This window comes from Ranitomeya imitator, chromosome 3, assembly GCF_032444005.1.
Source record: "Ranitomeya imitator isolate aRanImi1 chromosome 3, aRanImi1.pri, whole genome shotgun sequence".
Classification (NCBI taxonomy): Eukaryota; Metazoa; Chordata; class Amphibia; order Anura; family Dendrobatidae; genus Ranitomeya; species Ranitomeya imitator.
Genome location: NC_091284.1, coordinates 521,885,980 through 521,906,526, shown reverse-complemented (window position 1 = coordinate 521,906,526; position 20,547 = coordinate 521,885,980). Strand labels below are relative to the sequence as shown.

The following is a 20,547-nucleotide window of genomic DNA, read 5'->3' as shown; positions in this document are numbered from 1 at the left end:
AATAGTTCTGCAGTCTGGCTCTTTGGAGTGAGCCCCTCTTTGACGTCTATATGCCATGTTATTTTTTCAGACTATAGAACACACCTTACTATAAATCACATCCCAGGTTCAAACTGCAAAAAGATTGGAAAAATATGTATTTTACTAATTAAAATTTCCCTGGATGTGTAAAGAAGTGGGGAATTCAGTATCACTAATTGTAATGCTCTAGGCTGGAATAGGGAGGAAGTAGTTCAGTTAAAGGGGTTGTCCAGGTTTATCATGAAAGTCTGCAGTCTTGTAAATCCTCACAGCGCTCATTGCACGCAGTGTGAGGATTCACAAGTTTGCAGTCACATAGTTAATGCAGACTTTCAGAAAAAAAAAGTATAACCATGTTAATGTGTATGCTGTAAAGCTATATACAGTATGTGTATAATACACATGCTTCAGAGAAACATTATGTACACATACACAGCACTACTAAATACACTGTACATGGACACTCTGATCATCTCTCAATTTAATTCAAATGAGCTTTATTGGCAGGACTAAGTACATGTTAGCATTGCCAAAGCATATCTCTATCTCTATATATATATTTTCTCCAGTATTTGATACTGTCGATTTTTCAAGTTTTCCACCTTCAAAGAATGGAGCAAACTGTCATTTTTATTCAAGATACACTTTAATTGTGAGAGACAGAATGTAAAAATAAAACACAGAAAATCACATTGTATGATATTTTTTTTTAAATAATTGAATTGCATTTTATTGCATAAAATACCGTATTTTTCGGACTATAAGACGCACCGGACCATAAGACGCACCCCAAATTTGGGGTGAAAATTGCAGAAAAAAAGATTTTTTATAACATGGGGGTCCGTCTTATTGTCCGAATTTACAGTATCTTATGGCGGTGGCAGAGCAGGGTCACAGGAGGCAAGGTGTCGGCAGAGGTGGGGTGATGCTGGGATGAGGAGGTGCTGGGATGAGAAGGTGCTGGGATGAGAAGGTGCTGGGATGAGAAGGTGCTGGGATCAGGAGGTGCTGGGATCAGGAGGTGCAGTGAGAGGTATGGTGTGAGAGGGGTCCCTGGCGTACCATGCAGGCTTACCTAGGTGGCAGAGGTGCGGTGGCAGAGGTCCGGTGGCAGAGGTGCGGTGGCGGGGGTGTGGCGGCTGAGGAGGCGCAGTAAGCGGGGTCCCTTTTCCCGGTATGGTGATGCAGCAGGCCCGGTATGCAGCAGAGCCGGGTGAATCCTCTTGTTATCGGTGGGCGTGGCCATCTTTCTGAGGCCACGCGTGTGCAGATGAAGCGCTCTGCTCCCGGAGCTTCAGGAAAATGGCCGCGGGAGGCCGCGCGTGCGCAGATGGAGATCGCGGCGGCCATTTTCCTGAAGCCCCGGGAAGCAGAGCGCTCCATCTGCGCACGCGCGGCCTCCGGAAAATGGCCGCCACCACCGATAACAAGAGGATTCACCCGGCTCTGCTGCATACCGGGCCTGCTGCATCACCATACCGGGGAAAGGGACCCCGCTTACTGCGCCTCCTCTGCCGCCACACCCCCGCAACCGCACCTCTGCCACCGCACCTCTGCCACCTAGGTAAGCCTGCATTGCGACTATTAGACGCACCCCCCATTTTCCCCCCTTTTTTGGTGGGGAAAAAGTGCGTCTTTTAGTCCGAAAAATACGGTAAGTATTTGATCACCTACCAGCAAGAATTCTGGCTCGCACAGATCTGTTATTTTTTCTTTAAGAATTACCTGTATTAATTGCCCCTGTTTGAACTTGTTACCTGTATAAAAAACATCTGTCCACATACTCAGTCACACTCCAACCTCTCCACCATGGCCAAGACCAAAGAGCTGTTTAAAGACACCAGGGACAAAATTGTAGACTTGCACAAGACTGGGATTGGCTATAGGACAATAGGCAAGCAGCTTGGTGAAAAGGCAACAACTGTTGGCACAATTATTAGAAAATGGAAGAAACACAAGATGACTGTCCTTCTTCCTTGGTCATGGGTTCCATGCAGGATTTCGCTTTGTGGGGTAAGGATGATTCTGATAAAGGTCAGAAATCAACCCAGAACTACACGGGAGGACCTGGTCAATGACCGGAAAAGAACTGGGACCAAAGTCTCAAACATTGTTAGTAACACACTACACCATCATAGATTAAAATATTGCCATGACACCCATGGCAGATAAGTATGCCTGCGCAGGAGTGCGATGCCGGGATGCACGGGCGGCATTGCAAGAAGACAGGAGGCGCCGGACCAGGACCTGCAACACCCACTGGACCGAACCTCCCCCATGTGAGTATAGTAAAAGTTACTTTTCTCTTCCAGGTCGGATCGGAGTCTTATCTACAGCATTGTAAAATGCTGTAGATAAGTCCTGAAAGGTGATGGCCGTAACCCGTATCGGCCAAACCTGGCGACAGGTTCCCTTTAAGTTCTGTTTTTCAATTGTATCAAATACTTATTACATGCAATAAAATGCAAATTAAATACGTAACAATCATGCAATGAGATTTTCTGGATTTTTTTTTTAAGATTCTGTCTCACAGTTGAATTGTACCTGCGATAAAAATTACAGAACTCTTCATTACTTGTGAGTGGGAAAACTTGAAAAATCAGCAGTGTATCAAATACTTATTATTCCCACTGTATACAATAAACACACAGCTCTGGCACACACACATGTACAGAAAGCTTTTTTACATACACACACTGTTGTCCTTTGTACACACTCGCACCACTGCTACTTCAACAGAAACAGCTCTGCTACATGCATACTGTGCATACACTTCACAATTACATTACCTGAAAGGTTTTCCGCTAGACAGAACCCACACAATCAGACTGATCAGTGTTGGGATGGAGACAGAGCTGTACTGTCATCAGGAAGGATGTTGTGTCTGCATTCTCAGAGAAAGCTGTTTTAACTTTAGCCCTAACCCTAACTGTAGCCTTAATCCTAATGGGAAATTGGAAATAAATACATTTTTTTAATATATATGTATATATGTGTATATATATATATATATATATATATATATATATATATATATATATATATATATATATTTGGGGGGGAATTTTTTTTATTTTTTTTTTTACACATTTGAATATATATATATTTGTTTTACACTATAACATTGCCCCGGGGGGGGTTGGGGGGGTGCATCATATTATAGTGTCAGATGAGCGATCTGACGTGCACTCCTGGAGGCTTCCCGGCCCCTGCTCTGAGCAGGCGCTGGTAAGCCACCTCCCTGCAGGACCCAGATGCAGCCCCGTGGCCTGCAGGGAGGAGGAGATAAGAGACCCTCGGAGTAACGCGATCAGATCGCGTTGCTCCGAGGGTCTCAGGGAAGCATGCAGGGAGCCCACTCCCTGCACAATGCTTCCCTATACCGCCGGAACACCGCGATCATGTTTGATCGCAGTGTGCCGGGGGTTATTGTGTCGGGGGCGGTCCGTGACCGCTCCTGGCACATAGTGCCGGATGTCAGCTGCGATAGTCGGCCGATCACTATGACGTACTATCCAGTCGGTGGGCATACGGGCCCACCCCACCTCGACGGGATAGTACGTCTAATGTCAGAAGAGGTTAATGTGTCTTGCGTCAAGTACAAAGAATGAAAAAAAGATTTGAAGAGACTGGAGATATTTGACAAGCCCAGGTCCATCAGACCCCGCAAGATAACTGCTCAGGAGGAACGTTTGTTGGTTGGAAAATCCAAACCAAGCCCCTCTTTCACTGCAGCAGAGCTCCAACAGGCCTGGTCACCTCAAGTCCCTGTGTCAACTAGAACAGTTTGTAGGATTCGGTCTCGAAATGGCCTCCATGGTCGAATCAGTGCCCAGAAGCCAGCACTAAACAAAAGGCAAAACAAAGCATTTGCAAAGTCCCACAGCCTGCTAAACAGATGGACGCTGGAAAAGTGGCAAAAGGTGGATTTATCTGATGAATCTTCAGTAGAATTACACCACAGCCGCCGCAAATACTGAAGGAGACCTACCAGAGCTCGTATGGATCCAAAATACACCCAGAAAACAGTTACATTTGGTGGTGGAAAGATCATGGTCTGGTGTTACATTCAGTATAGGGGTGTGCGAAACATTTGCAAGGTGGAAGGCAATATCAATAGCCTAAAATATCAAGAATCATTAGCTACCTCTTATATTCCAAATCATAAAAGGGGTCAAATTCTGCAGCAGGATGGTGCTCCATCTCATCCATCCATCTCTACAACAAAGTTCCTCCAGGCAAAAAAGATCAAAGTGCTCAAGGACTGGCCAGCCCAGTCACCAGACATGAACCTCATTTAGCATGTATGGGGTAGTCTGAAAGAGGAAGCTTGGAAGACAAAACCAAAGAATGTAGATGAACTCTGTGAGGCATGTAAGACTGCATTCTTTGCTATTCCTGATGACTTCATTAATAAATTGTATGAATCATTGTTGAACCGCTTGGATGAAGTCCTTCAAGCTCATGGAAGTCACACAAAATATTAAATATGACTCTAATAGCACCACAACTTAATTCACCAAAGTTATGCAACATATATTTGTATTTTAAGTTAATTATTTGTTTGAATATCACATTACTTTCTGTTGGCGACAAAACCTTTGTCTTGCCAAAATCTGACCATTCTGTGTCCATTAACTGATCAATATTTCTGCATTGATGCCAATATATTTTCTTAACCTAAACCACATTTCGGAGGCTTTCAGCTGTCAAAAGAATAATTTATACAACCAGTGCAGTCACAGTACCCTGACATATTGTCGATAAGTCATCAATATACCTTAAACAGCACTGCACATGATCAGTGGCCTCTGCCACTTCACCACCAAACAAACCATCCCAGTACCCCAGGAAGAGGTTTACGTATGAGAGCACACAGGCCGTGCCGCGTTTCTGTATATTAAAAATATCTTTAAAAAAAAATTGCATTAGGATGAACTGGAGCAATTCATGGACCAAGTCACTCACATGGCTGTCCCAGTTGGAAGTCCCCAGAAGGAAGCGAACAGCATTTAGGCTATGTGCACAAGTTGTGGATTCGTGTGCGGATTTTTCCGCACCGTTTTTGCAAAATCTGCAGGTAAGATGCACTGCATTTTACCGCGGATTTCCTCCGTTTTTTGTGCGGATTCCACCTGCAGTTTTACACCTGCGGATTCCTATTATGGAGCAGGTGTAAACCGCTGCGCAATCCGCACAAAGAATTGACATGCTGCAGAAAATACAACGCAGCGTTTCTATGCGGTATTTTCTGCAGCATGTGCACTGCGGATTTGGTTTTCCATAAGTTTACATGGTACTGTAAACCGCATGGAAAACAGCTGTGAATCCGCAGCGGCCAATCCGCTGCAGATTCGCAGCCGAATCTGCAACGTGTGCACATAGCCTAAGACCATCTTCATGGCTTATGCAAGTATAGCGAGATTCTATGTCGCTGGTGACCAACAACATGTTCAACTGCAAAAAGATCCTATGCCTTTTACAGTTTTGATGTAACCAAAGATATTGAACAAGATGAAAATTTATGGACATCAACGTATTTGTTCAATCAGCCAACTGTTGTACCGCAATGTTTTGTAACTTTTATGCCAGTCTGTTTTTAATGTGATCATGTTATGTACTGTATATATTATCAGGATGGGTTTGGTGGTTAAACTTTCTTGCATCCACACTTTAGATGATATACTTTCCATGTTTGTCATCTTCTGATATGACAGCTTATGGTGTGTGGCGCGCTTCTCTGTGCCCTCACATCCTGCAGACAGGTCATCAATTATAAAGTAGTGGACAACCTCTTTAATGATTAGCTGAAAATTTTACTGTACTGAAGAAACCATTCTAACAAGATGTCTTGATAATTACATTACTTTTGAAGTCTATTAATCTTACCTACTTAAACCGTTGTTGACAAAATTCTTATTTTGGCAATTTATTTAGAAGCACCTTTACCACCTACACGTAGAGCACCAAATGATGTCAAGCTAAATCGACTTTCCCAAGAATATGATCAGCTGCCATCATGCTCAGGTAACGTATAGGTGCATTACGAGTACATTGGATATATATCGTATTTTTCAGATTATAATTGGCACTTTTTTTCCCAAAAAATTTGGGGGTGCGTTTTACAATGCGGATATACCTTACCAGCCGCGGTGGAGCAGGGTCCCAGGGTCGCAGCTGGAGGAGGAAAGAGTGGAGCATGGCTGCAGGGAGTGTTCGGATGTGCGGTGCGCCGCTGCGGGTGGTGTCTTGTGCTGCAGGTGGTGTCCAGTGCTGCGGGGGACTCTGCCGACATTTTGTGAAAGGCCAGATCCCCCGCAGTTCCATGGTTTTCTCTGCGGTGGACTCCACAGGAAACCATGGAACTGCGAGGGCTCTGGGCTTTCACAAAATGTTGGCAGAGCCCCCACAGCACTGGACACCACCCGCAGCACCGGACACCCGCAGCACCGGACACCCGCAGCGGCGCACCGCACATCCGAACACTCCCTCATCCCAGCCTGCGGCCTGCAGCAACGCTTCACTCTTGCCTCCTCCAGCGACGACCCTGGTTTCACCGCAGCCACCACCCCGGTAAGCAATAAGATGCATGGATTATAAGAAGCACCACCATTTTATTAAAAAAAAGGGTTTTTTTTACTATTTTTCTCCTAAAAATTTGGAGTGCGTCTTATAGTCTGGAGCGTCTTATAAACCGAAAAATACGGTAAGTTTTCCTGGATGTGGCATTTCTACTATTAAAAGGAGTTGGAGCAGGAACAATGTTTACCACAGGATATCTACAGGACAGGTAATGGTCCCTGAGACCAATTCTAATTGCCACAACATTGGGATCATGTCCCCCGTTTAATTGGAGCTTTAGTTAAAGGGGTTGTCCTGTCCAAATCAATAAGTTTGCAGTCACTCTGTGTGACTGCAGACTTATGAATTCCCCCAAGCGCACTGTTCACTGCCGGGACTCGCCAGTTTCTGATGCAGGACCGGAGGGTATGTATGAGTTATACATACTCCCACCCAGTGGCCACGCCATTTAATCTGCCACGCCCACTGGATGGCCACGTCACTAGACAAGGCACAGCCTTGCTCAATACAAGCCATGAGTATGTTTTACCTATACATATCCCACATAAACCGGCGTACCCCCGCAGTGCATAGTGTGCACGCTGTGGGGATTCATAAGTCTGCAGTCACACAGAATGACTGCACACCTATTGGTTTGGACCACACAACCCCTTTAATGTATTCATTGTCCATGTTACTGACTGTTATAGCTGAGCAATGTCCTCACCTACCTCTTGAGAGTATAAAAGTCTTTTGTTACAGCAGTAGTGTGTTTGTTGGCTAACCCATTAACATTACATTATTTTCTGCACTACAGAGTCAGAATATACAGAATGTATCTTATTCCTAAGCACTATGCTAATCCTGCTATATTTCTAACTTTGACCTCACCTTTTAATCATTGGAGTCAGTTTGTGCCTTAACGGGGTTCAGCTTTTGGAAATGTGGGATTTCTAAATGTAGAATTGTATTAAATAGAACAATCAAAAAAATACAATTGATCCCACATAATACATTATCCAACTATGTGCAAGGATAAATTAAGTTATGGCTGCTATATTGTGGAGAAACAGTCACAAAAAATGTAGTTCATCAGTAGGACCAAACTTTCCAGGTCATTGAGGGGTTAATTATTTTTTCCAAACCTGCATTGAATGCATATTAAGCATATGTTATAGGGCTGAAAAGGATGGATCTCATCTGAAAGGCGTAGATCTACATTGTTTTTGTGGATTTTGTACATGACATTTGGTGTCTGAATTTTAACCTTGAATTTCTATGAAATATTTTTTTTTTTCTGCACACCGTAGAGCTGGAATTTCTCCATGTTTGCTGAATAGGAAGTCCTGGATTTCTGCGCAGACGTTAAATAACTTTAGTCCTTGCACAATATAGAACTCATGTTTCTATTGTCAATCTTCCGTCCTTCGGTGTGAGACTCCAGAGGCTTCCTTATATGAAAGTGTGTAACGTCACATTAATGGAGACTTCCACTAGCTGCTAATTTGTTGCACATTTAAGTTTCTCGCTTTAAAATTAATTTTCTCAGTTCGCATCTACAAATTGATCCTCAAAATACAGCCCTCATATTCCTACGTCAATGGAAAAATTAAAAAAACGTATAGCTTCTTAAAAAGGATGTGTCGGCAGGATAGTTGACCTCCAGCTAAAGTCAGGAGTGTAAACCCCTTTAATGCTTATTACATTCATATCTTGCTTTCAGTATTTTGTTGGGGCATTTCTGAGAGATCTATCCTTTACGTTTTAAATGAAAGTAGGTCGTGCAGTGCATTTCCCCAGGTCTGCTGTGCTCATTCCCTTTTTCCTGCCCACTGCTGCCCTCTGGTCCACCTGCCCGGGATTCTATCATTGCCCAGGTTTGTCTCATGATGGCTCACAACCTCGTAAGGAGCACAAGGAGGACAGAACACTGAGGGAAGAATAACCAGTCAATCAAAGATCGGAGGTGAACAACGGGCAAAGAAAAGGGAAAGAACACAGCAGACCTGGAAGTACAGTGCCTGCACTTGCGATTGAACCTACAAGGATTCCCAAAATTAGCTACCGAAATACTACAAGCAAGTTATGAATATATAAAGCATTAAAGCTGCTTTACACTTCTGCCTTTAGCCATGGGTCAAATATTCTGTCCTGTTTAAGAAGGGGCGAAAAAAACAAATGTGCTAAATCAAAAATTTGCAAGGGGTTAAAGAGGAATCACAGTTCATAGGATGACATGCAGCCTCCTGGTTGCATAACAGTGGTTACTATCGGGAGTGCTGGTTCTTACAGTCCTACAGGCTAGCATGGAACAGAAAGTACAAAATGGAAAGCTATCGGCCTCAACTGGAAATGTGGTGATGTTTTTTTCTCGGTCCAATTAATGAATGATTGAGTCGACAATTGTTTATTTTTCACATTTTGTGCCTCTTTTATAGACATTGTAATTATTTTTCAAATACTGCAGATAAGCGACAAAATAATCTATGTTGACGTACAGGAAACAAACTTGTGATGAGAGATGTGCACACATCACAGAAAAATGATAATGCACTGATTGCTTTGGAAAAATTTCATTGAAATGACAAAGTTGTCTCCGTGGCCTTAGTTCCCCCTCCTGTAAGCAGGTTTCCTTTCTTTTTTCACTTCATCGCTTCAGATAAATTTGTAAACACGAATTAAGAAATTATATCTCAAAAATAGTATGAAAACCCATTGGAGACGTGATTAGTGTTAAAACGTAATTGGGATGTCTAAGATTTTTCAAAACTACCAAAAAAGCAGTAGATACAAGAAAAAATTAACCATTACTCCCCTTCAAAATCGACACTTGTCCAATATTTTTTTAGTGAACTTTAAGTCAATATAAGGGAGCCCGCCATTCATGACCTTCATTATTAGCCACCGCTTGGAGCAGTTGGGTGTCTGGCTAGTCCGTGCATTACACTAGCATGCCATTGATTCCAAAAAGTGCAGGCAGTCCCATTATTATACAGTCATCTACAGATTGGTATCGTCATTATTCAATTACATTATATCTTTTTGAAATACTAATTTCTGTTTTTTTTTCATGTGTTCTTCTACAGATTGTCCACAAGTACCAGCCAGACCACCCAAACCACTTCCCCGCAGGACGGCACCAGAGATTCACCACCGGAGACCATACAGCGCTGATTGTTCAACAGAGAATGTAGATGCAAAAATAGCAAAATTAATGGGCGAGGGCTACTCCTTTGAAGAAGTTAAAAGGGCTCTGGAAATCGCTCAAAATAACGTAGATGTGGCCCGCAGCATACTTAGGGAATTTGCATGCTGCCCTCCTCCGGTCTGCCCTCGATTGAACCTATAACACAATGACAAAGCTTTTAAGACTTCACTATTGGAGCAAAGCGGAAGAATGAATTTTCATTTACCAATGTAATTTAAAACTGACATTCCAGCATATTTTTTTTCCCCTACGAAACATGACAATGCTTATAGGCCGGAATCCAAGTATACTTGGATATATGTCAGAATTAAAGATGAAAAAAAGTCAATAATTGTTTTATTTGGAAAATATGGTATATACCATTCATGCATATAGGAAAACATTTCGTTATCTGAAATAACCTGTGAATTATATATTTTTTTCTCTCTTGTTTAGAGCTGGTAAATTTTTTTTTTTCTATTTTTTTGCTTTTTTTTTTTAATAATGATGAATAATTTGTGTTGTAGACATTCAGCAGCACTTTCTGACCTCATTGCATTCTGGAAAATGCTTTTCATTCTCTTTATTTTATTATCCTTTTATACAACATTTTAATTTATCCAAAAATACTGCAAAAAAGTGGCCTTTACTACTGACATACTGAGAGTTATTTTGTATTAGGCTAAATTACATTTGAATGTGTAATGAATCCAATTTTTGTGGAACAATTGCCTTTTCAGATGTATTTTGATATCATCGTATAGCATAAATTGTGTAAAATGCATACGAACAAAAGCTTACAATAAAAGTTAGGATCAACCTTTTGTACTCTGGTGCTTATATAAAAAAAGCATCAAAGTACCAAATCATGTAATGTCATCTCTCCAAGGTGTTGGTGCTGAATGGTGCATTATGAGAACCAATCAATTACAGTCTATAAATCTTTTTGTAGAATTACAACAGACTGTTCCATTTTACACTTTTTTGTGCAATGCTATGTTTGACCGCTAGCGTCACAACTTTTGGACAATCATTTCAAGGCTTTGGCTGCAACAAACTGATTTAATGTAATATTCTGTAAATGGTACTACTCTGCCATTTAATATATATGTGCTGGAATTCAACAGGCTCACTCCTTCCATACTTTGTAATGCTGCTTATGTAAACCTGGTCTGACATGAAATCAATGTTTGCATTGCTGGTGTTTCTAAAGTGTTTTTATAAGCCATACTACTTGAACAGGTCAACCGAATGCAATAAAGCACCAATGTAAAGTCTGCATGCAAATACAGGCTCGTTCCCACTAGATCATTGACATTTGCAAAATTGGTTATTTGAAAAAAAAAGAGGTGCCAACATAATAAAAAAGATCCTAACTATCTGTCACTGGTTTTTTATGGTCAGATTTGTGGTGTATTTTCATATTTAAATGTGCATGAATTATGTGGAGTAGTTACATAAGTAAAAAAAAACCTTTTTGCCTAGTTTAGAAATTACTTTGTGATCGTTATGGATCAAATTATCATTTTTTTTAATAAATACAGTTAGTGACCATTTTGTTACCGTATAAGCCGAGATTTTCAGCCCATTTTCAGCTAGCAACACATGGAGCCGCACGCTCCGCTCTGGAGTGCCGGCGCCAGAGCTTGGATTTCACATGCGAGACACGGACGTGTTTCTCGCATGTGTGATCCCGGCCTCTCTCGTGATCTAGGGTAGGGTGAGAGCTTATTTTTTACGAGCTGACTTTTTTATTGATACAATTTTGGTGTAGATGTGATCGATGTTCTGATCGCCTGTTACTGCATTTTATTGCAATGTTGCAGCGACCAAAAAAAGGGTTCATTTTTTCCTCTCATTACACCGTTAACTGATCAGATTAATTCTATTTATATGTTGATAGATTGGGCAATTCTGAAAGCGGCGATACAAAAATATGTGTATTTTTTTCATTATTTTTTATTTTGAATGGGGTGAAAAGCGGGTGATTTGAACTTTTATATTTTTTTTATATATATATTTTTAACCCCTTTACCCCCAAGGGTGGTTTGCACGTTAATGACCAGGCCAATTTTTACAATTCTGACCACTGTTCCTTTATGAGGTTATAACTCTGGAACGCTTCAACGGATCCCAGTGATTCTGACACTGTTTTCTCGTGACATATTGTACTTCATGATAGTGGTAAAATTTCTTTGATATTATCTGCGTTTATTTGTGAAAAAAAACGGAAATTTGGCAAAAATTTAGAAAATTTCACAATTTTCCAACTTTGAATTTTTATGCGATTAAATCACAGAGATATGTCACACAAAATAATTAATAAGTAACATTTCCCACATGTCTACTTTACATCAGCACAATTTTGGAATCAAATTTTTTTTGTTAGGGAGTTATAAGGGTTAAAAGTTAACCAGCAATTTCTCATTTTTACAACACCATTATTTTTTTTTAGGGACCACATCTCATTTGAAGTCATTTTGAGGGGTCTATATGATAGAAAATACCCAAGTGTGACATCATTCTAAAAACTGCACCCCTCAAGGTGCTCAAAACCACATTCAAGAAGTTTATTAACCCTTGAGGTGTTTCACAGGAATTTTTGGAATGTTTAAATAAAAATTAACATTTAACTTTTTTCACAAAACATTTATTTCAGCTCCAATTTGTTTTATTTTACGAAGGGTAACAGGAGAAAATAGACCCCAATAGTTGTTGTACAATTTGTCCTGAGTACGCCGATACCCCATATGTGGGGTTAAACCACTGTTTGGGCACATGATAGAGCTCGGAAGCGAAGGAGCGCCATTTGACTTTTCAATGCAAAATTGATTGGAATTGAGATGGGACACCATTTTACGTTTGGAGAGCCACTGATGTGCCTAAACATTGAAACCCCCCACAAGTGACACCATTTTGGAAAGTAGACCCCCTAAGGAACTTATCTAGAGGTGTGATGAGCACTTTGACCCACCAAGTGCTTCACAGAAGTTTATAATGCAGAACCGTAAAAATAAAAAATCATATTTTTTCACAGAAATTATCTTTTCGCCCCCCAATTTTTTTTTTTCCCAAGGGTAAGAGAAGAAATTGAACCGCAAAAGTTGTTGTACAATTTGTCCTGAGTACACTGATACCCCTTATGTGGGGGTAAACCACTGTTTGGGCGCATGGGAGAGCTCGGAAGGGAAGGAGTGCCGTTTGACTTTTCAATGCAAAATTGACAGGAATTGAGATGGGACGCCATGTTGCGTTTGGAGAGCCACTGATGTGCCTAAACATTGAAACCCCCCACAAGTGACACCATTTTGGAAAGTAGATTCCCTAAGGAACTTATCTAGATGTGTGGTGAGCACTTTGACTCACCAAGGGCTTCACAGAAGTTTATAATGCAGAGCCGTAAAAATAAAACAAAAATTTTTTTCCCACAAAAATTATTTTTTAGCCCCCAGTTTTGTATTTTCCCGAGGGTAACAGGAGAAATTGGACCCCAAAAGTTGTCCAATTTGTCCTGAGTACGCTGATTCCCCATATGTGGGGGGAACCACCGTTTGGGCGCATGGGAGGGCTCGGAAGGGAAGGAGCGCCATTTGGAATGCAGACTTAGATGGAATGGTCTGCAGGCATCACATTGCGTTTGCATTGCCCCTAATGTGCCTAAACAGTAGAAACCCCCAAGTGACACCATTTTGGAAAGTAGACCCCCTAAGGAACTCATCTAGATGTGTTGTGAGAACTTTGAACCCCCAAGTGTTTCACTACAGTTTATAACTCAGAGCTGTGCAAATAAAAAATATTTTTTTTCCACAAAAATTATTTTTTAGCCTCCAGTTTTGTATTTTTCCAAGGGTAACAGGAGAAATTGCACCCAAAATATTGTTGTCCAATTTGTACTGAGTACGCTGATACCCGATATGTGGGGGGGAACTGCCGTTTGAGCACATGGCAGAGCTCGGAAGGGAAGAAGCATCATTTGGAATGCAGACTTAGATGGATTGGTCTGCAGGCATGACGTTGCGTTTGCAGAGCCCCTAATGTTCCTAAACAGTAGAAACCCCCCAAAAGTGACCCCATATTGGAAACTAGACCCCCCAAGGAACTTATCTAGATGTGTTGTGAGAACTTTGAGCCCCCAAGTGTTTCACTACAGTTTATAACGCTGAGCCGTGAAAATAAAAAAAATAAAAAAATTCCCCCAAAAATTATTTTTTAGCCCGCAGTTTTGCATTTTCCCAAGGGTAACAGGAGAAATTGGACCCCAAGAGTTGTTGTCCAATTTGTGCTGAGTACGCTGATACCCCATATGTGGGGGGGAACCACCGTTTGGGTGCATGGGAGGGCTCGGAAGGGAAGGAGCGTCATTTGGAATGAAGACTTAGATGGAATGGTCTGCAGGCGTCACATTGCGTTTGCAGAGACCCTAATGTACCTAAACAGTATAAACCCCCCACAAGTGACCCCATATTGGAAACTAAACCTCCCAAGGAACTTATCTACCTGTGTTGTGAGAACTTTGAGCCCCCAATTGTTTCAGTACAGTTTATAACAGAGCCGTGAAAATAAAAAATCTTTTTTTTCCCCACAAAAATTATATTTTAGCCCAGTTTTGTATTTTCCCAAGGGTAACAGGAGAAATTGGACACCAAAAGTTGTTGTACAATTTGTCCTGAGTACGCTGATACCCCATATGTTGGGGTAAACCCCTGTTTGGGCACACGGGAGAGCTCGGAAGGGAAGGAGCACTGTTTTACTTTTTCAACGCAGAATTTGCTGGCACTGAGATCGGACGCCATGTCGCGTTTGGAGAGCCCCTGATGTGCCTAAACAGTGGAAACCCCCCAATTATAACTGAAACCCTAATCCAAACACACCCCTAACCCTAATCCCAACGGTAACCCTAACCACACCTCTAACCCAGACACACCCCTAATCCCAACCCTATTCCCAACCGTAAATGTTATCCTAACCCTAACTTTAGCCTTAACCCTAACCCCAACCCTAGCCCTAACCCTAATGGGAAAATGGAAATAAATACATTTTTTTAATTTTTCCCTAACTAAGGGGGTCATGAAGGGGGGTTTGATTTACTTTTATAGCGGGTTTTTTAGTGGATTTTTATGATTGGCAGCCGTCACACACTGAAAGACGTTTTTTATTGCAAAAAATATTTTTTGCGTTACCACATTTTGAGAGCTATAATTTTTCTATATTTGAGTCTACAGAGTCATGTGAGGTCTTGTTTTTTGCGGGACGAGTTGACGTTTTTATTGGTAACATTTTCGGGCACGTCACATTTTTTCATCGCTTTTTATTCCGATTTTTGTAAGGTTGAATGACCAAAAACCAGCTATTCATGAATTTCTTTTGGGGAAGGCGTTTATACCGTTCCTCGTTTGGTAAAATTGATAAAGCAGTTTTATTCTTCGGGTCAGTACGATTACAGCGATACCTCACTTATATCATTTTTTTATGTTTTGGCGCTTTTATACGACAAAAAATTTTTATAGAAAAAAGAATTATTTTTGCATCGCCTTATTCTGAGGACTATAACTTTTTAATTTTTTTGCTGATGATGCCGTATCGCGGCTCGTCTTTTGCGGGACAAGATGACGTTTTCAGCGGTACCATGATTATTTTTATCTGTCTTTTTGATCGCGTGTTATTCCACTTTTTGTTCGGCGATATGATAATAAAGCGTTGTTTTTTGCCTCGTTTTTTTTTTTCTTACGGTGTTTACTGAAGGGGTTAACTAGTGGGACAGTTTTATAAGTTGGGTCGTTACAGACGCGGCGATGCTAAATATGTGTTCTTTTATTGTTTGTTTTTTTTATTTAGATAAAGAAATGTATTTATTGGAATATTTTTTTTTTCTTTATTTAGGAATTATTATTTTTTTTTTTTTTACACATGTGGAAATATTTTTTTTTTTAACTTTGTCCCAGGGGAAGACATCACAGATCGCTGATCTGACAGTTTTCACAGCATTCTGTCAGATCAGCGATCTGACTTAGAGCACGGCATGGTTACCAAGCGCCTGCTCTGAGCAGGCACTTGGTAAGCCACCTCCCTCCCTGCAGGACCCGGATGCCGCGGCCATTTTGGATCCGAGCCTGCTGTATGGAGGAAGGTAAGGAGACCCTCGCAGCAACGCGATCACATCGCGTTGCTGCGGGGTCTCAGGGAAGCACGCAGGGAGCCCCCTCCCTGCACGATGCTTCCCTATACTGCCAGCACACCGCGATCATGTTTGATCACGGTGTGCCGGAGGTTAATGTGCCGGGGGCGGTCCGTGACCGCTCCTGGCACATAGTGCCGGATGTCAGCTGCGATAGGCAGCTGACACCCGGCCGCGATCGGCTGCGCTCCCCCCGTGATCGCTCTGGACGTACTATTCCGTCCTTGGGAATTAAGGCCCACCCCACATGGACGGAATAGTACGTCCAATGACAGAAAGCGGTTAAAAACTTTTTTTTTAAGTTTTCACTGGCTTCAATAGTCTCTAAGGGAGAATAGAAGCTGCGATCATCCGATCACCTATGCTACTCACAGCAGGGCTTCAGGTTCAGCCCTGCTATGTGTAGAAAAAATGCTCACTTGCTATGAGCACATTTACAATGTGATTTTCTGGATTATATTTTTGATATTCTATCTCTCAATGTTAACATTAGCCGACCCTTAAAATTACAGACTGTTCATGTCTTTGTCACTGGGCAAACAAAATCAGCAAGGGATCAAATACTTATTTCCCTCAGTGGATACATCATAGGTCGTAACGGGGTTAACTCATGATGAGCCCATGAAGAATGGTGTGAATATTGCTGGTCTTAATGAAGCGGGGCCAATGGAGTTGCTAGAAACATTTCTCTGGAACTATAGTATCATACTTGCATACGCAGGAGTTTCTGATTAGACACTTCTGTAATTAATCTGCTCCCATCTTATCCATTTCTCTGCAGTACAATACAGCTGTGTGTGCTCAGATTAGTTGCTGTCTATGAGCTCAGGCTCTGTACAAGTGGCTTTGATTCAATCAGCTTTGCTCATTGCTCTTTATTAAGAGCTGATTTCTAAAAGCTATGGAAAAGCTGGCTCTGATTCATCCATCTTTCTTTGGTTTGGCAGAAACAATGTACGATACCCTTAATTTGGGTTTTGAAAGGTGTATATCGGGCAACCTGTTTACACAGCAGAGTAAGTAACACTCTCTCAAAGAGTAATTAAACTTACAGAGTTTCTTCATATTTGGCAGTTTAATTGCTTGCAGATCGTTGAAGGTCTAGGTCCAGAGACATCCACCAATTGCTCAATAGACCCTCCAAACCCACACCGATCTGCAGATAGTTAAAATGCCTGCTAAATATGAAAATACACTGTTAAAGTTTAGATACTCTTTAAATGTGTAGACAGTAGGGTGTTTTTTTTTTTTTTAAATCTAAAATAAGATTTCTGAAGTTTTTTTTATTTGTGCTAAAAAGGTACTGTATTTTCAACTAACTGCATAAATCAATAGAAAATGTGAATATAAGAAACTTCAAATATATTTAAATCTGTGAAATTTGCTTCATTTTTTATTTATTTTACACTCCCTCCTGCCTACTGAACTTACCATTCACTCTGGGGGAAAAAAAGGAAACAGAAAAAAACACTCAAATCCATGGACTGCCAGCATAGTGTGGTGTCAGGTTATACCCCCTATTATATTCTATGGAGTGGAGGTTGAGGAGTAGAATGAGAAAAAAAAATGTGGAGGGAGATAGGAAAAGATTGTTTTGAGTTTTCCAACAAGTCTTATACCTCACCTCAGAACTTGATTGACATCCACACAACTCATTGCTGTTTATAATTTCTTTTATGCTGTTGCTTCTTCTATGTGTGCTATCCAAGGAGAGAAGAGGGTATCCATTCACATGTGATGTGTATGGGAAACATAGGAGCTAGTCTCTTCCTACAAGCTCAGAGTAGATTATAAATTAAGAGAGTGCGAGCTTGATAGGGGCAGACTGGTGAAAATACAGGATACTAGACATTTAATGGCAGAAATAGTATTATTACTCATGTGCACACACCACAGCTTATTCTGAAAATTACTTGAAAGTACAGTTACTCTTTAATTAAAGGGATTTTTAGCACAGAATGACTTCAAACCAAGTACAAGCGCTCTGTGCATCGTAGCAAGGTCAACATTTAACTACATTTTCCCACCTGCTTGTTTTCTTTCTATTGCTACCCTCTTCTTTCTTTGACACCTATGGTGTGATAGAGCCAGAGAAGGGTTGAGATAGATGGAAAACAAGCTGTTAAGAAGGTTCCCCACCATGATGCACTGAGTGCCTGTACTTAGTTTGAACATTCTTTCTGTGCTGACAGACTTCCTTTGAAGAATTGCATTTGTTAAGCTTCTGTGATGTGAATGTGTATGTACATTTTTAATCCTTATTTTAACGTGTATGTACACAACTTACCGACATTAGATGAATACGGTAACTTTATAAACCCATTGCTTTATTTATTTTGCAATATTCTTCACAATATGCTATATTCTCTAAGGCTACATTAAATAATATACTTATGACAGAGAAGTTAATGTTGATACTTTTATCACTTTACCCAGAGGTGGACATTATAATACAAAATCTAAAAGCTAGTCCTTCAATGCCAGGAGCACTGTTAGAGGTGGTGTGTGCTCTTTGTTCTTATTAGGAATTTCTGTCAAACTTTGAATTTATTTGGCACTCATAATATCACAACTTTGCTTTCTTTCTTAAAGCTTGGGCAATTGTCATGATCCAGTTCTGAGATTATGTTCAGCTCTCTTGTCTCTGGACTGCTCATGTGGGAGTTAATCCTCTCTGCCTCACCCTGGAGCTGGCTGTGCTATTTAAGTCCTCTGCAGCCTGGGGGCCAGTGTCAGCTATAGTTCATGCTACACTGTTTGAGCTCCTGACCTGATCCGTTATAGTGTTCCTGTTTGCCTCTGACTGCCTGCACCCGTTTATGACTTGTTCTGACCTCTGGCCTGTCCCCGACTCCGTCTCCGTCTCACGTTTTGGTTACCACGTTCCCGGTAGGTTCTGACGTCTTGCTTGTCCCCGACGATTCTCTGCTCGCCCCTTCTGTACCGCGCCGCTATCTCCGTGTATGACCTTGGCTTGTTTCATGTCCCTTTCATTACCTGTGACACCTGTGTTGTTGCTCAGTTTTGCTGCGCTGTGTGTGCAGCCTCCTTTCCTTAGCCAGCACCCCCTGGTGGAGGTTGCTCTATATTGCACTGCAGCAGCACATTACAGCAATAAATCGCATCATCATTGCACTGCATTGTTTTCTAATCATTAAGCAGCAACATTAAAATGTAAAATCTAAGAAAGCAGAATCATGCTAACAGAGAAGATAGAAAAAATGTAAAAATTGTAGGTTTTAGATTCATGCATTAGATTAATTCATAATACTGTCACACTTCAAATACATCACGCCGTCTCCTGTTTTGGACAAAAAAGAAATCTAGGGAGTGAATTTCCAAGGATTCTCCTTTAAGACATTACCTACTACATGATTCAGGCTAATTGTTATTCAAATCTGACCAATTTGAAGCTGAAGTGGCCTCATGGTGCAAGTCCAGCTGTTACAGTTGTATCTGCTGTAAGGTGGCTGTCGGAAATATAGTGGATGGGAGGTAAATCTGGATTAATGCTTTAGTACGTATATGACTAAAAGAGGTTAATCGGACATGACAGGTTGATTATCAGCAGCTGAAGAGCTGGTTGACGGCTGCTCACCATATCTCCCCCTGGGTGATGTTCACTTTGTAAAATGAGGCCTGTTTGTCTCACACTTGGGTTGTGTATCTAGGTGTGCAGATCTCCTGGATTGAGTGCGTTTGCTAAAGGTACCTTCACACAACGATTTCGTTAACGATATCGTTGCAATGTCACGCTTTTTGTGACGTAGCAACGATCCCGCTAACGATCTCGTTATGTGTGACAGCGACCAACGATCAGGCTCCTGCTGGGAGATCGTTGGTCGCTGGGGAATGATCAGGACCTTTTTTTGGTCGCTGATCACCCGCTGTCATCGCTGGATCGGTGTGTGTGACGCCGATCCAGCGATGTGTTCACTTGTAACCAGGGTAAATATCGGGATACTAAGCGCAGGGCCGCGCTTAGTAACCCAATATTTACCCTGGTTACCATTGTAAAAGTTAAAAAAAAAAAAAACAGTACATACTCACATTGCAATGCCTGTCACGTCCCCCGGCGTCAGCTTCCCGCACTGACTATGTCAGCGCCGGCCGTAAAGCAGCACAGCGGTGACATCACTGCTGTGCTCTGCTTTACGGACGGCCGGCCCTGACAGTCAGTGCAGGGAAGCTGACGCCGGGGGACGTGACAGACATCGGAATGTGAGTATGTACTGTTTTTACCCTTGTTACAAGTGAACACATCGCTGGATCGGTGTCACACACCGACAGTTTCAACGATGCCGAAGTCGTTCCCCTGATCGTTGGTCGCTGGAGAGAGCTGTCTGTGTGACAGCTCCCCAGCGACCACACAACGACTTACCAATGATCACGGCCAGGTCGTATCGCTGGTCGTGATCGTTGGAAAGTTGTTTAGTGTGACGGTACCTTAAGACCCAGGTGGGCAAACCAGCACTATTGTATGAACTTTATGCCAGACAGGGGCTATGTTTGAGCATTTCTGTGATGTGGTTTATGAGGATTGAAATAAACCAGCTGGACTTTTAAATAGAAACGGTTCCTGTGATACCTCATATCGCTCCCA

The 20,547-nt window shown here is 41.7% G+C and overlaps 1 protein-coding gene across 1 annotated transcript in view; it reads left to right on the top strand.

Annotated features, from left to right (window-relative positions):
- Positions 1–11,150, top strand: part of CBLB (Cbl proto-oncogene B) — a 242,320-nt gene extending 231,170 nt beyond the window's left edge. The window contains exons 16-17 of the mRNA XM_069757756.1: positions 5,959–6,048; positions 9,669–11,150. Of these exons, the coding sequence (XP_069613857.1) occupies positions 5,959–6,048; positions 9,669–9,931 (353 nt within the window). The 3' untranslated portion in view covers positions 9,932–11,150. The remainder of the gene's footprint in view (positions 1–5,958; positions 6,049–9,668) is intronic.
- The last annotated feature ends 9,397 nt before the right edge of the window (positions 11,151–20,547 follow it).